Source organism: Musa acuminata, chromosome BXJ3-4 (assembly GCF_036884655.1).
Source record: "Musa acuminata AAA Group cultivar baxijiao chromosome BXJ3-4, Cavendish_Baxijiao_AAA, whole genome shotgun sequence".
Taxonomy (NCBI): domain Eukaryota; kingdom Viridiplantae; phylum Streptophyta; class Magnoliopsida; order Zingiberales; family Musaceae; genus Musa; species Musa acuminata.
In genome coordinates, this window is record NC_088352.1 from 2,458,686 (window position 1) to 2,470,215 (window position 11,530).

An 11,530-nucleotide genomic window follows, 5' to 3' on the forward strand; every position below is an offset into this window, starting at 1 on the left:
TCAGACGTTACCAGGAGTACGATCCTGCTCCTTACAAGCGGGCACATCAGGCAACGGTAACCTTCACTATAAAAACCCTCGCGCTCTGAGGAAACAAAGGAAGAGAAAAAAAAAAAAAAAAAACCCATGCGACTATTCACTAACTTGATCGTCGGAGAGGTCGGGCCGAACTCTCCCGACCCGACCGGTGTGCAGGTGCGAAGATGAAGGCCTCCCACTAAATGCCCTAGCGAGGAGCCCCCTCCCGGAGGAAACGGTGACCCATTCGCGATCGGACCACCGCAGTCGGTCTTCTACAGTCTCAAGGGTCGTCCAAGAAGATCCCCCATCATTCGGATCCGAACCAAGCCGCGTCGGCCCCGAGGCCACGGCTTAAGGTTGTTTACACTAACAACATTCACCTACACATCGAGATTAGATTTATGGAGGGTGAAACCTTCCTTCCTATAAACTTCAAGTCAAATGGCACATTCAGCATCCTTAAAACATAATCTTTAAAACTCAAATTACCTATTCTGTTACCATGCCACGAGGACATGGATCGTCTTATTACTCGCAGATGAGGGTTGATTTGGACGATTCGGTCGTCGGTCCCACGCCAGTGGGCAGTGGGAAGCTTTGTAAATCCTGTATCCTGCCAGAGTGCCCACAGGCAGGCGGCGTCGCTTTGGGTCGGGACGTACAGTATATGGCCCGGCCCAGCCTCCAGTAATCCATGGCCGACCCGATCGCATCCTACGAGGGTTGGAGCGCACCCGACTCGAGTTGGCCGACGTCTTCGTCTACCTCACCATCCGATTCCGGAGCAGTTCGTCGCTTTGCGGAAATATAAGCAATGAGAGCAGCTCTGTCGTCGACGTTGAAGAAAGTATCCGCCGCGGCAGCCGCGAGGCGGCCTCGTGTTGCGTTTGTATCATCCGCCTCCCACCACCACCACCGCCATCACCAAAGTAATAAGCCGACCAAGAAGCGGAAGGACGACTACATCCTGGGCCCGGATCTCCCTGACATCTGGGCCACGCCCGGCTCTATCTCTCCTCCTGCAGAATCCGAAAGCGGAGGTGGTAACCGAACTCTTGTGTTGATCAGTGAGCCATAAACACAAACACTTGGTCGTCATGTGGATGTAAGCTGATGTTTTCGCACGCACACTACTTCAAGATCAAAAAACTATTAGTACATGTGTCCATGGAACATAAAGGGGAGGAGATTGATGCGTGAGGGGCAGGCGTGCTGCATGGTTCATGGCTTTGCTTGACACCAATGCGTAATTACTGTTTAGAATAGCTATTCTTCGAGGGTAGGGGGGAGAATGGAGTTTGTCGGAACAAGTTTCTGATCAAGTAGTTGTCAAGTTTCCTTCCGAGTGGAAATCCACATTCATTATACGAAATGAATAAGAATATGATAAGGAGGTTTAAATCTTGTTTAGTTTTGTATGAGCTGTAGGAGGAATGGTGCGAACTTAGGAACACATCTTTTGACTATATGTTGTATCAAGTAATAATATTGTCATATTTTAGCTTCTTTATTAATTCTATTAGTTAACATATCAGAACTCCATTTGCTGATCGGTTGTATTTATGCTACGAAGAAAATTTCTAATATACCTACTGCATTGTTTTGCATCTTCCAAGGCCTGTGGGCTGTACATTGTTGGCTCTTTGGATAATTCCTTGTGTTCTTCGATCAAAACAGTTGTTTCATTCCAGAACTTTTAACTGGAATTGTAGGCTAAGGTGACCTGTCCACATGAATGATTTTAGTTTTGTGTTCACAAGCATACACCCGAACTATGTGGTTAACATGATTATTTAGCAGAATTGTTTATATTATGCTTTAGTTTACGTACATGTAGTTAAACATGATGAAGAAAAAAAAAAAACAGATTAAACCTCATGGCGACATATGATGGAATCTAGAGGTAACTCTTTTCAAATTTGTACCCCTTTGTAAGTAAATAAGTGCTTGTCTGAAGAAGAAAATGTTAACACTAGCCTTCAAAAGCAGACAGATGAGAATAGAATTTTGAAAGTTTTAGAAATTCGATAGAGGACAGTTCCAGCCTATGACAAATCTGGCAACAAAGCTGTTTAATGTTTTGAATTATTTTTTCAAGCATTAAGAATTATCTGAAACTAGTTTGAACTCTTCTTTGTCTGATCTGTACAAGGAATCACTTTTTTCCTTTTACTATGATTTAGTTTAAGTACTTCTGTCAATTGTACTAGTATTTTTCTTATTTTCTTCTTCTTCAGCAACCATGGCAGTTGATGCAGAACTGGCACCAACTATTATCGATGGTAAGTCCATCGCGGAAGAAATAAAATTAGGCATCGCTAAAGAAGTACACCGGATGAAGGACACGATCAAGAAAGTTCCTGGACTGGCTGTTGTATTGGTGGGTCAAAGAAGGGATTCCCAGACATATGTGCGCAACAAAATAAAGGCTTGTGAGGAGGTTGGAATAAGATCTCTGATGGCAGAATTATCTGAAGAATGTGCAGAAGATGAAGTATTGAATGCTGTATCCGAGTTTAATCAAGATCCATCAGTACACGGAGTCCTAGTACAGCTACCTTTGCCGCAAGTAAGTAGTAGCAATAATCTATAGCTTTCGGGCTTAGAAAACCTTCGTACTTCATTCACACTATTTATTCAGCAACATATATTCATCCAAGCATAACGTTTTAGTTGCTTTGGTATTGTGGTAAGTAAACGGAAGTCACTAGTTTCTTATTGACTTCTAACATAAAGTTTGACATGACATGTATCTCTCTACGATTTTCATTGGGCATCGAGTTCTGTTATCAAGAATATATGAATTTCTTTTAAATTATAAGTTGATACTCGGTTGGTCAAAGCTACTTTTTTTTCTAATGCTGTTCGAATTGAGTGCAGCACATGGATGAAGACACAATTTTGGGTGCTGTAAGTCTGCAAAAGGATGTTGACGGCTTCCATCCATTGAATATGGGGAATCTTGCTTTGAGAGGTAGAGAACCTCTATTCATTCCCTGTGCTGCAAAAGCTTGTATCGAGTTGCTACTCCGGTCGGGTATCAAACTGAAGGGGAAGAATGTGGCTGTAATTGGACGAAGCAATGTCGTAGGATTACCTACCACTTTGCTGTTGCAGGTATGACATAAAAGTTCAAATATTTCCATGATCCGGGTCAGAATAATAAACTGGAGATCTTGACAGAGACACCATGCAACGGTCAGTGTTGTTCATGCTTTCACGAACAATCCGGAGGATGTCACTCGTGTAGCTGATATTGTAATATCAGCTGCAGGAGTCCCCAACCTGGTACGTGGAAGTTGGCTGAAACGAGGGGCAATCGTCATTGATGTTGGGACAAACCCAATTGAGGTAAGTTTTATCCAGCAAGTTTATTGGTGTTCTTGAGCACTCTGCTTATCTACTGTAATTGATGTAGAAAGACATTTTATGACCAAACCACTAACTCAAGTTCCGCATTTCACATTTGTAACTTGCTTTATTGATCACCAAATACTGACTACAACTTCCCAATCTGCTCATGCTCTTTAGTTACATTCGACTTGCCTTGTTTCTTGTTGGTTCTCTAAAAGACTTTCATTTGTAAACCTCCAGTCCAGAACTCCTTTTGCTTCAAACACTATACGAACACATTACATGTTCTCCGCATGTTTATTCATTTCATGCTTGTTCTGCACTAAATCCAGCTTATCACAAAACAAAAAGCTTTCGAGATCCCTTGTTTTTTTGTTTAAAAAGAATTTATGCTAGAATGTTACTAATACATGTAACTGCCGTAGAAAGATTTTACTTGTTTGATGGGTCAACCCCGAGTTTGCTTCTCTTTCTACTTGAAAATGTAAACATCAGGATCCCAGTTTGGAGCATGGTTACTATCTAAGAGGCGATGTATGCTACGAGGAAGCGCTGCAGGTGGCATCAGCTATAACCCCAGTGCCTGGTGGTGTTGGCCCTGTGACGGTCGCCATGCTTCTTTCGAACACCCTCGACTCTGCTAAACGATTTTATGGGATAAGTTAGTGCTCTTCTTGCCGTAAAGCTTGTTGTCCTTTTTTTCCTTATTGCTGGTTTTTTGTCTTCCGTTTGACAAGCATTCATCGACCTTCTTGTGAGTGTAAATTTTGTTATCATTTTTCAGTTCAAATATTGTTTGAGCACCTCAATAATGGATTACTACTTTGTTGTCTGTGAAGGTTGTCATTGCCTTACAGTGCCCCACTTTTCTTCCAGTCCACCTTTTTTTTTTTCCTGATTTCATTTGTTTCACTAGGAAATGCCAAAAAATGTATCATTTTCTGGAACAGAAACAGAGGACGACTCAAAGATATTGGTTCGTCTGCCCGAGTAAATGCACTGTAAATGACATGAACTTGGACAAGCTTTCGGTAGCTAGTGATAAATCAATTGGACAGACCTTTGATTCAACAATGTGTGTGTTGAGTTATCAAGAAATATAGGAATAAAAATAAATTTATTCATAAATAATTAAGTATTATTCCGTTAGAAGATAAAATGAGGAAAAGTCATTCAAGATGTAATGGACATGTGGTAGAAATCACTAGTACTCATTCCATGTGGTTGAATAGGAAGAAGAATCTACCGCAGCAAGAGAGAACAGGCATAGCATCCAACATAAACACATGTAGATTTCCAGTACATCTAGTTTGGTACTACAAGATAAGTTCTTCATAGAACCTGACACCGCCACCATCTCTCTCCATTGTCACAGACGGCAGACCGGCCGGAGAGCTTCAACGCTTCCAGTGAGCCGACGAACAGATGGCACGGGCATCAATGCAGAGATCAATAACAGTGGTACTATGTACGTTGTTGTTTTTGGATCGTTCCTAAGTTGATCGCTGCTCATCTTCGTCGCCTTCGTCAGCCATGCATGAACGTACGCCATGCCGGCGTGCTGCTCCTTCTTTATGTCGCAAGTATGCAACGACAGCAACTTTCACATGATGTACCTGATTACTTTGCTGTACTTTCTCTAGTGTTGACAGGTATTATGTTATTGATATGCTGATTCTTCTGTGAGCACCATACAATCCATCAAAAGCTTACATTTGGGTGGATTGGCTTAGCTGCTACAGACAACTGTTTGATTCTTGTTTTGTTACCATGAACAGTATATCCAGAGCGAGTCTTCTTCTCCAACTCAACTACTTTCTCATTCTATCTTCAGATCTACAATGGCCAAACTCATCTGGCCCTACTAATCATCTCTTGTCACCTTTTATTTGACTCGCTCCCGTGACCATTGCATGTGATCAGAGGAGATGTTGCAGTCAGCATCCTCTTCCTCCAAGCCATACTTGGATGGATTGATAGATAGATAGATAGATAGATTGACCATTACTCACACGCCTCTTCTTGGCTTCTGCATCCAGAACTACCACACTGCATCCAGATAGATTGACCATTGCTTCTTCTGTAGTTAGATATTACTGGCTGGTGCTGCTGCAGAAACGACTAGAGAGCTTTCGCACAACTGGTGGTGTGGTGGCAGATGATGAGATTTATTTACGCCAACCAACCGTCACAAAAAGAGATGGAAAGAAGTTGAGGAGAGAATGAGTTCTGTGATGGCAGAAGGCAAAAGTATAGGACATGTAATTCCATGCCATTTATCATACTTTTGTGTTGCTGCTTTGATGAGCAATGGGAGCGAGGCTTGCGGCTATTTAAACCCAACCTTCCCTCCTCCTCTTCTCCTATCACCAATCTTTCTCTTCCACAGACACTTAACGATGAGAAGCCTCGGGCCAAAAGGCATCGGATTGCTCCTCCTCGTCTTTCTTGTGACGTGCTCCAACTTTCACGAGTGTGAGGGAAGGAGAGGCAAGCACCGGAGGGCAAAGCAAGCGCCCTCTTCTTCCTTAGCTAGAAAGAAAGCAAAAGGAAACAATGGCGGCGACCGCCGCCATGGCAGCGGTGGTGGGTCGGGTGGGCAACCGAGACCGACCCCAGAAACAATGGCAGCAATGTTCGATGTGCTCGATTTCGGGGCCAAGGGGGATGGCATGACTGACGACACCAAGGTGGACGACATCGACTCTGTTTCTTTGGATCATGTCTCTGTTTTCTTGGCGTTTTATGGCACTCTCTTGGGATTTTTGAATCATCAGGAGAGGTTGTCGATGATGCAGTGTGCTCAGAATCTTTCTTCTAATTGATGTAATAATGCAGGCTTTTGAGGCCGCATGGGCTGCTGCGTGCAAGGTGGAGGCTTCCACGGTGATCGTTCCTGCGGAGTTCGAGTTCCTCGTTAGGCCAATCTCATTCTCAGGTCCATACTGTGAGCCCAACATTGTGTTTCAGGTACTGAACAACAAGAAAGTAACATCTAAACCTTCTCGTAGTTTTATGGTGCACAGATTCAGCATTGGAATCTATCTTAATCCTGAGAAATGCTTCTTAAATGTCACAACAAGAAACCACCTCAAAGAGATCGACTTGAACACAAATATGCCACGAATGAGACTCGAAGAATTTATCAGATGATCTCTGCAGCTGGATGGAACGATCGTTGCTCCGACAAGCGCCGGTGCATGGGGTGCAGGCTCGCTGCAGTGGCTTGAATTCACAAAGCTGCAGGAAATCACCATCCGAGGCAGTGGAGTGATAGATGGCCGAGGTAGCGTCTGGTGGACGAATTCCGACTCTGACATCGATCCGGTAATCTCATCATCTTCCTCATGTCATTTCCCACTCTCGTCCCCTTACTTAAATGCTCATGGCGATGTATCCAACAGATAAATGGTGAGCTCGGTTCAAAGATGCCACAGATCAAACCTACCGTGAGCGCACTTCTTGCCTCAGCTTTCTTGAAGCAAACAGAGGGTCTTCTCGTCACCGTTTTCTCCTCTTCATTGTTTCAGGCCCTAAGATTCTACGGGAGCTACAACGTGACAGTCACAGGCATCAGGATCCAAAACAGCCCACGGTGCCACCTCAAGTTCGACAACTGCGAAGCTGTGGAGGTCTTCAACATTACAGTGTCTTCTCCAGGTGACAGTCCCAACACAGACGGAATCCATCTTCAGAACTCCAGAAATGTTTTGATCCATCGTGTCGACATGGGATGTGGTAATTCCTTCTCGACCACGTTAAATGCACATTAACTTTGGCTGACAAGTAGCTCTCTGTTCTTAAAGCACAGGCGACGATTGTGTCTCCATCCAAACAGGCTGCTCGAACATCTACATACATGACGTCGATTGCGGTCCCGGGCATGGAATCAGCATCGGGGGTCTCGGCAGGGACAACACCAAGGCATGCGTCTCCAACATCACTGTGAGGGACATCAACCTTCGCAACACGATGACCGGTGTCCGAATCAAAACCTGGCAGGTAAAAAGCTTGAGCAGCTTAAAAGTTCCGATTCATATATCTGGGGATTCTGATGGTCTGTGTCCATGGATTTTTGTCACAGGGTGGCTCTGGCTCTGTTCAGGCCATACAATTCTCGAACATAAAAGTTTGGGAGGTCCAAATACCGATGGTGATCGACCAGTTCTACTGTGATCGGAGCTCCTGCGAGAACCAGTCCTCGGCAGTGGCACTGTCGAGCATCGCGTATGAGAGCATTAGGGGAACCTTCACTGTGAAACCAGTTCACTTGGCGTGTAGCGACAGCTCTCCTTGTTCGGGCATCAGCCTCAGCGAGGTGGAGCTCGAGCCACTGCAGGAACGCTACCACATGACCGATCCCTTCTGCTGGCAGGCATTTGGGGAGCTGTATGCCCCGACCATTCCTCCCATCACCTGCTTGCAGATCGGCAAGCCAGCAAGCAACAGGATCTCGACCGACCACGACTTGTGCTGATGGTGGTCGTTCGTGATAGAAATAATAGAAGATAAGAACAATAATTGAAGAAGCTTTATTGTAGAAATGAAATAGCTTTAGCTTGAATCTATTAACATGTTCCCTCTCCTATTTATACAAATTAGGAGGAAGGATTTCCCTAACAGAATAGAGGATTTTCCTGAGAAATTTCCTCGTATAGTTAGGAAAATCTTATCTTCTATCATGCCCCCGCAAGATGGTGCTCCTGACAAGGATACCAATCTTGGATCGATGCAAAGAATTGTTTACAAGTGAAAAAGATGGTGCTCCTGACAAGGATACCAATCTTGGATCGATGCAAAGAATTGTTTACAAGTGAAAGGCTTCATGAGTAAGATAAGTGTAGATCGCTGCTGCTGCTGCTGCGATTGCTGTTGCTGTGATGGCACAGGCGTTCCCTTCATTCTCCTTAAGTCTGCCGAATGTTGACAGATCAGCGAAGACTACCGCGGTGAGGAAGATGAGGATTAACCACGGAGCCTCTTAGGAATGCAACGGCGTTGGTCGCTGGCCGAAGGGTGAAGCTTCACTTTTCTCAGCGACGTTGGTCGCTGGCCGAAGGCAAGAGCGAAGCTTCGCTTTTCTCAACGACGTTGGTCGTGGTTGCGATTACGACGGCCGCGACGGTAGGGAAGAAATCTACAGCAATGTTGCAGTGATGCTACTACAGCAAAGGAGGAAACTGCAACAGAGGAGGAAGCTGTAGCAGAAGAGGAAGGAAAATAGCTACAACGAGGAAGAAAGGTGGGGCAGTGCTGATGAGCAGCACTAGAGATGCCGTAGCGGAAGGGAACGGACGTTGGCGCAGAGTGCCAACACCAATGATGAATTGGCAACAATATGAGAGCTTGCTCTAGGCAAGCGGCTCTGATACCATGATAGAAATAATAGAAGATAAGAACAATAATTGAAGAAGCTTTATTGTAGAAATGAAATAGCTTTAGCTTGAATCTATTAACATGTTTCCTCTCCTATTTATACAAATTAGGAGGAAGGATTTCCCTAACAGAATAGAAATCGAAAAAATCGCACACCATTGTTTGTTTTTGTTAGAAATCGAAAAGCTCTGATATCAATTTGGAATAAATCTTACGAAAAAATGGATCTCTCAAACCCATTTTTATTAAATGTAAAATCTTAAAATTCTTATTAAATATAAAAATTTATGATATCTCAAATCATGAAATTTTGACTTTCTTTTGTTCTTCTTAATCTCCTTCCAATTGTATCTAAATCATTACGAATCAGGAAAAGCTCAAAACTAAGACTCATAAATTATAATTATTTTTAATAGTAAGGTTTTATTTAATATTCCAATATGCTTCCGTTATGTATTTGATTACATGCATTGATTACAGCTATCTAAAAGAATACATCATATTCGCAATTCAAGAGAAAATTGTTGTGATGCAAACTGACGCCAACTTCGACGATGTCCTGCAAAAGGAACGACTGGCGTCTTGTTATGTACGCCAAATCAAAGAGTCCTCAACAAATTGTAAGCGGAGAGGAGTGAGCTCAGAGCGAAGACAACGAATGCGAGGAACGAAATGGCGACGGCGCCGCTGGCTTTGTCGGTGAAGTCGTCTCTCCCGAACCTGGAGACCCACGCATCGTTGCGAGATGCTGCCGCCGACGACGCCGACATCAGAAGGTAAGCCAGTACCTGCAGCAACCAACATACTCTGAGGTTTGAGGATGAGGATGATACCTGCGAAGCTGCTGCGGAGCCACTGCTGCTACGGCCATCACGTGAACATTGTGATGTGATTTTTAATGTTTATAATATGTTTGGTGGATCGTCATTTTACATGAGAATTAATGACGGAGCAATTAGTCTTCCTATTTATGTGGTCATCACGATGGCCGAGTCAGCAGAGAGCAACAGGCATTTATTGATGTCGTATACTACAACTCCGGCTCACCTGATCCATGGCGAGATCAAAGTAATAACGCTTCGGAGAAGCTATGATGTACTTCATGGCGATCACACGGTGGATCTTCCCGTAGACCTGAAACAGCGAGTACACGAACGCGATCACGTTGATCGCGACCAGGAACCTAGAGCGACAACATCGCTCGTTCGATCACGATCAAACGGTGGAGGATCAAAGAAAAAGAGTGAAAAGAAAACCACACGATTAAAACCCCGAGAGCGAGGATGACGGAGATCGACGATTAAAGTGTGTCGGTTGGACTCGTACCGGAATTCTTTGTAGCGGTCGAATGAGTCGCCCGCCCAACCCTCCGTCTTGTCGGAGGCCATCACCGAGAAGGAGATCATGCACAGCAACACCGCCGCCACCCGAAGCACAGGGTCCGCCCTCGTCATCCGCTGCCGCCTCACGATCGCCGACGCCGTCCCGAGCCCCCTCTCCCCCGCTCGCACGCCGCTGGTCCCGTCCAACTTCGCCACCGCGGACGCGTCGTCCCGGCTCATTCTGTTCGCTTTCGCGACCGTCACCACCGGCGGCGGAATCGTGCTATCCGCGTGACGAAGCGGCGATCGGATAGGGGATCCCGCGGGTGTATCTACTCGCGCTGGGGTTTGGGGTCTCGACGATGCCTTCTCCGATGGTAACGGCGGCGGGATCGGGTTCTCCGGGTCTAGTTTCGGCGATCGGCAAGGCGAACTCATCGTCCTCTACCACTGGTGAGTTCCAATTCAATGGTTCATCGCTTTCTCTTTCGTTTGCGTTGCGTGTCTCGATTTGGTCTCATTTATGGGCGGAAGGGGTGGGGGGGGGACTGGGGCTTTGGGACCACCGGGGAAAAGATTGGATGGCGCGAGAGGGGAAGGAATTAACCGCAGCTTTGGCAAAAGACTCTGAGCTCGCGCCGGCCGAAGCCATCAGCGATGTCGCGAGGAAAGCTTAATGCTTTAGGGGAAGGAACGGTAACGTCGATTGAAGATGGGTGATGAGGAATTCACAGCAGAAGAGGGTTAAAAGAGAAGTCGTCCCTGTTTGGCCACGCGAGCGGAGGTGCATTCGATTGTTACGCTCAGGGAGGGGGGTTGCGAAGAAAGGAACAAACACAGAGAAGTACGAGGAAAGCAAACAAGCGAGGGAAGGAGAAGTGCGTGAGGGGGAAAGCCACCGCTTGCCCTTTGCAGGCTTTCTTTTGTTTATTCGCCAGAGAGGAGGAGCGCCACACGCATACAAAAAGCTGGACGCATTGGTTCATTGGTTCGAGTCATCGGACGCTCATGTTTTATATTGTTTTATAATCCACAGACCAAATCCAGGAAACAGACGGACGGGATGATTTTAGTATTGTTAAAGCAAATTATGATGATCCAACGTCAATGTCAACTCACGCTTAAGTCTACAGTAAGCTCGGTGTGGGAGGGAGACAAATGGGTTTGGTAGAGGATTCTGCGAGACTAAGTAGGAGGTGTATTTGGTAAAAAGACCATCTGATGTTTTAAGTTGGTAGAGCTGAGAAGCACAACTGAGTCCGTGTGAGTGTTTTAGTGGACTTCTTATGGTAGAACTTAGGTTACCCTCCCGATTTTTAATTTAATGGGGGAGTTAGTAAATACACGAGAGCAGTTTCATGGAATTAGGGATGCGAGGAGTAGTTCAAACCATCACATATCAAATTGACAAACCATCATCGGACTACTGAGACATCTAAGTCGATGTCATATATATA

At 45.2% G+C, this 11,530-nt stretch overlaps 3 protein-coding genes across 6 annotated transcripts; 2 read left to right on the forward strand and 1 right to left on the reverse strand.

Moving 5' to 3' along the window:
* Positions 1 to 708: 708 nt before the first annotated feature.
* Positions 709 to 5,156, forward strand: LOC103980209 (bifunctional protein FolD 1, mitochondrial). 4 transcript variants are annotated; one of them, XM_018824556.2, is made up of 6 exons: positions 709 to 1,061; positions 2,259 to 2,590; positions 2,902 to 3,138; positions 3,205 to 3,372; positions 3,871 to 4,036; positions 4,751 to 5,156. In XM_018824556.2, the coding sequence occupies exons 1-6, from the start codon at positions 836 to 838 to the stop codon at positions 4,786 to 4,788; spliced, it is 1,167 nt and encodes a 388-aa protein (XP_018680101.2). In that variant the 5' UTR covers positions 709 to 835; the 3' UTR covers positions 4,789 to 5,156. The 4 variants fall into 4 exon arrangements, with proteins under 4 accessions (XP_018680101.2, XP_018680102.2, XP_009394801.2 ...); XM_018824557.2 differs by having other exon boundaries at positions 2,280 to 2,590; XM_009396527.3 differs by having other exon boundaries at positions 989 to 1,126.
* Positions 5,157 to 5,626: 470 nt separating this feature from the next.
* LOC135636256 (polygalacturonase At1g48100-like) lies at positions 5,627 to 8,207 on the forward strand. The gene is made up of 7 exons (XM_065147897.1): positions 5,627 to 6,065; positions 6,214 to 6,345; positions 6,538 to 6,702; positions 6,780 to 6,824; positions 6,906 to 7,113; positions 7,187 to 7,377; positions 7,460 to 8,207. Exons 1-7 carry the CDS (start codon positions 5,679 to 5,681, stop codon positions 7,850 to 7,852), a joined length of 1,521 nt encoding a protein of 506 aa, XP_065003969.1. The 5' UTR covers positions 5,627 to 5,678; the 3' UTR covers positions 7,853 to 8,207.
* Positions 8,208 to 9,144: 937 nt separating this feature from the next.
* Positions 9,145 to 10,983, reverse strand: LOC135636258 (CASP-like protein 4A3). Its single transcript, XM_065147899.1, has 3 exons — positions 10,078 to 10,983; positions 9,799 to 9,934; positions 9,145 to 9,539 (listed from the first exon to the last, which is right to left on the reverse strand). Exons 1-3 carry the CDS (start codon positions 10,509 to 10,511, stop codon positions 9,351 to 9,353), a joined length of 759 nt encoding a protein of 252 aa, XP_065003971.1. The 5' UTR covers positions 10,512 to 10,983; the 3' UTR covers positions 9,145 to 9,350.
* Between the last annotated feature and the right edge of the window lie 547 nt (positions 10,984 to 11,530).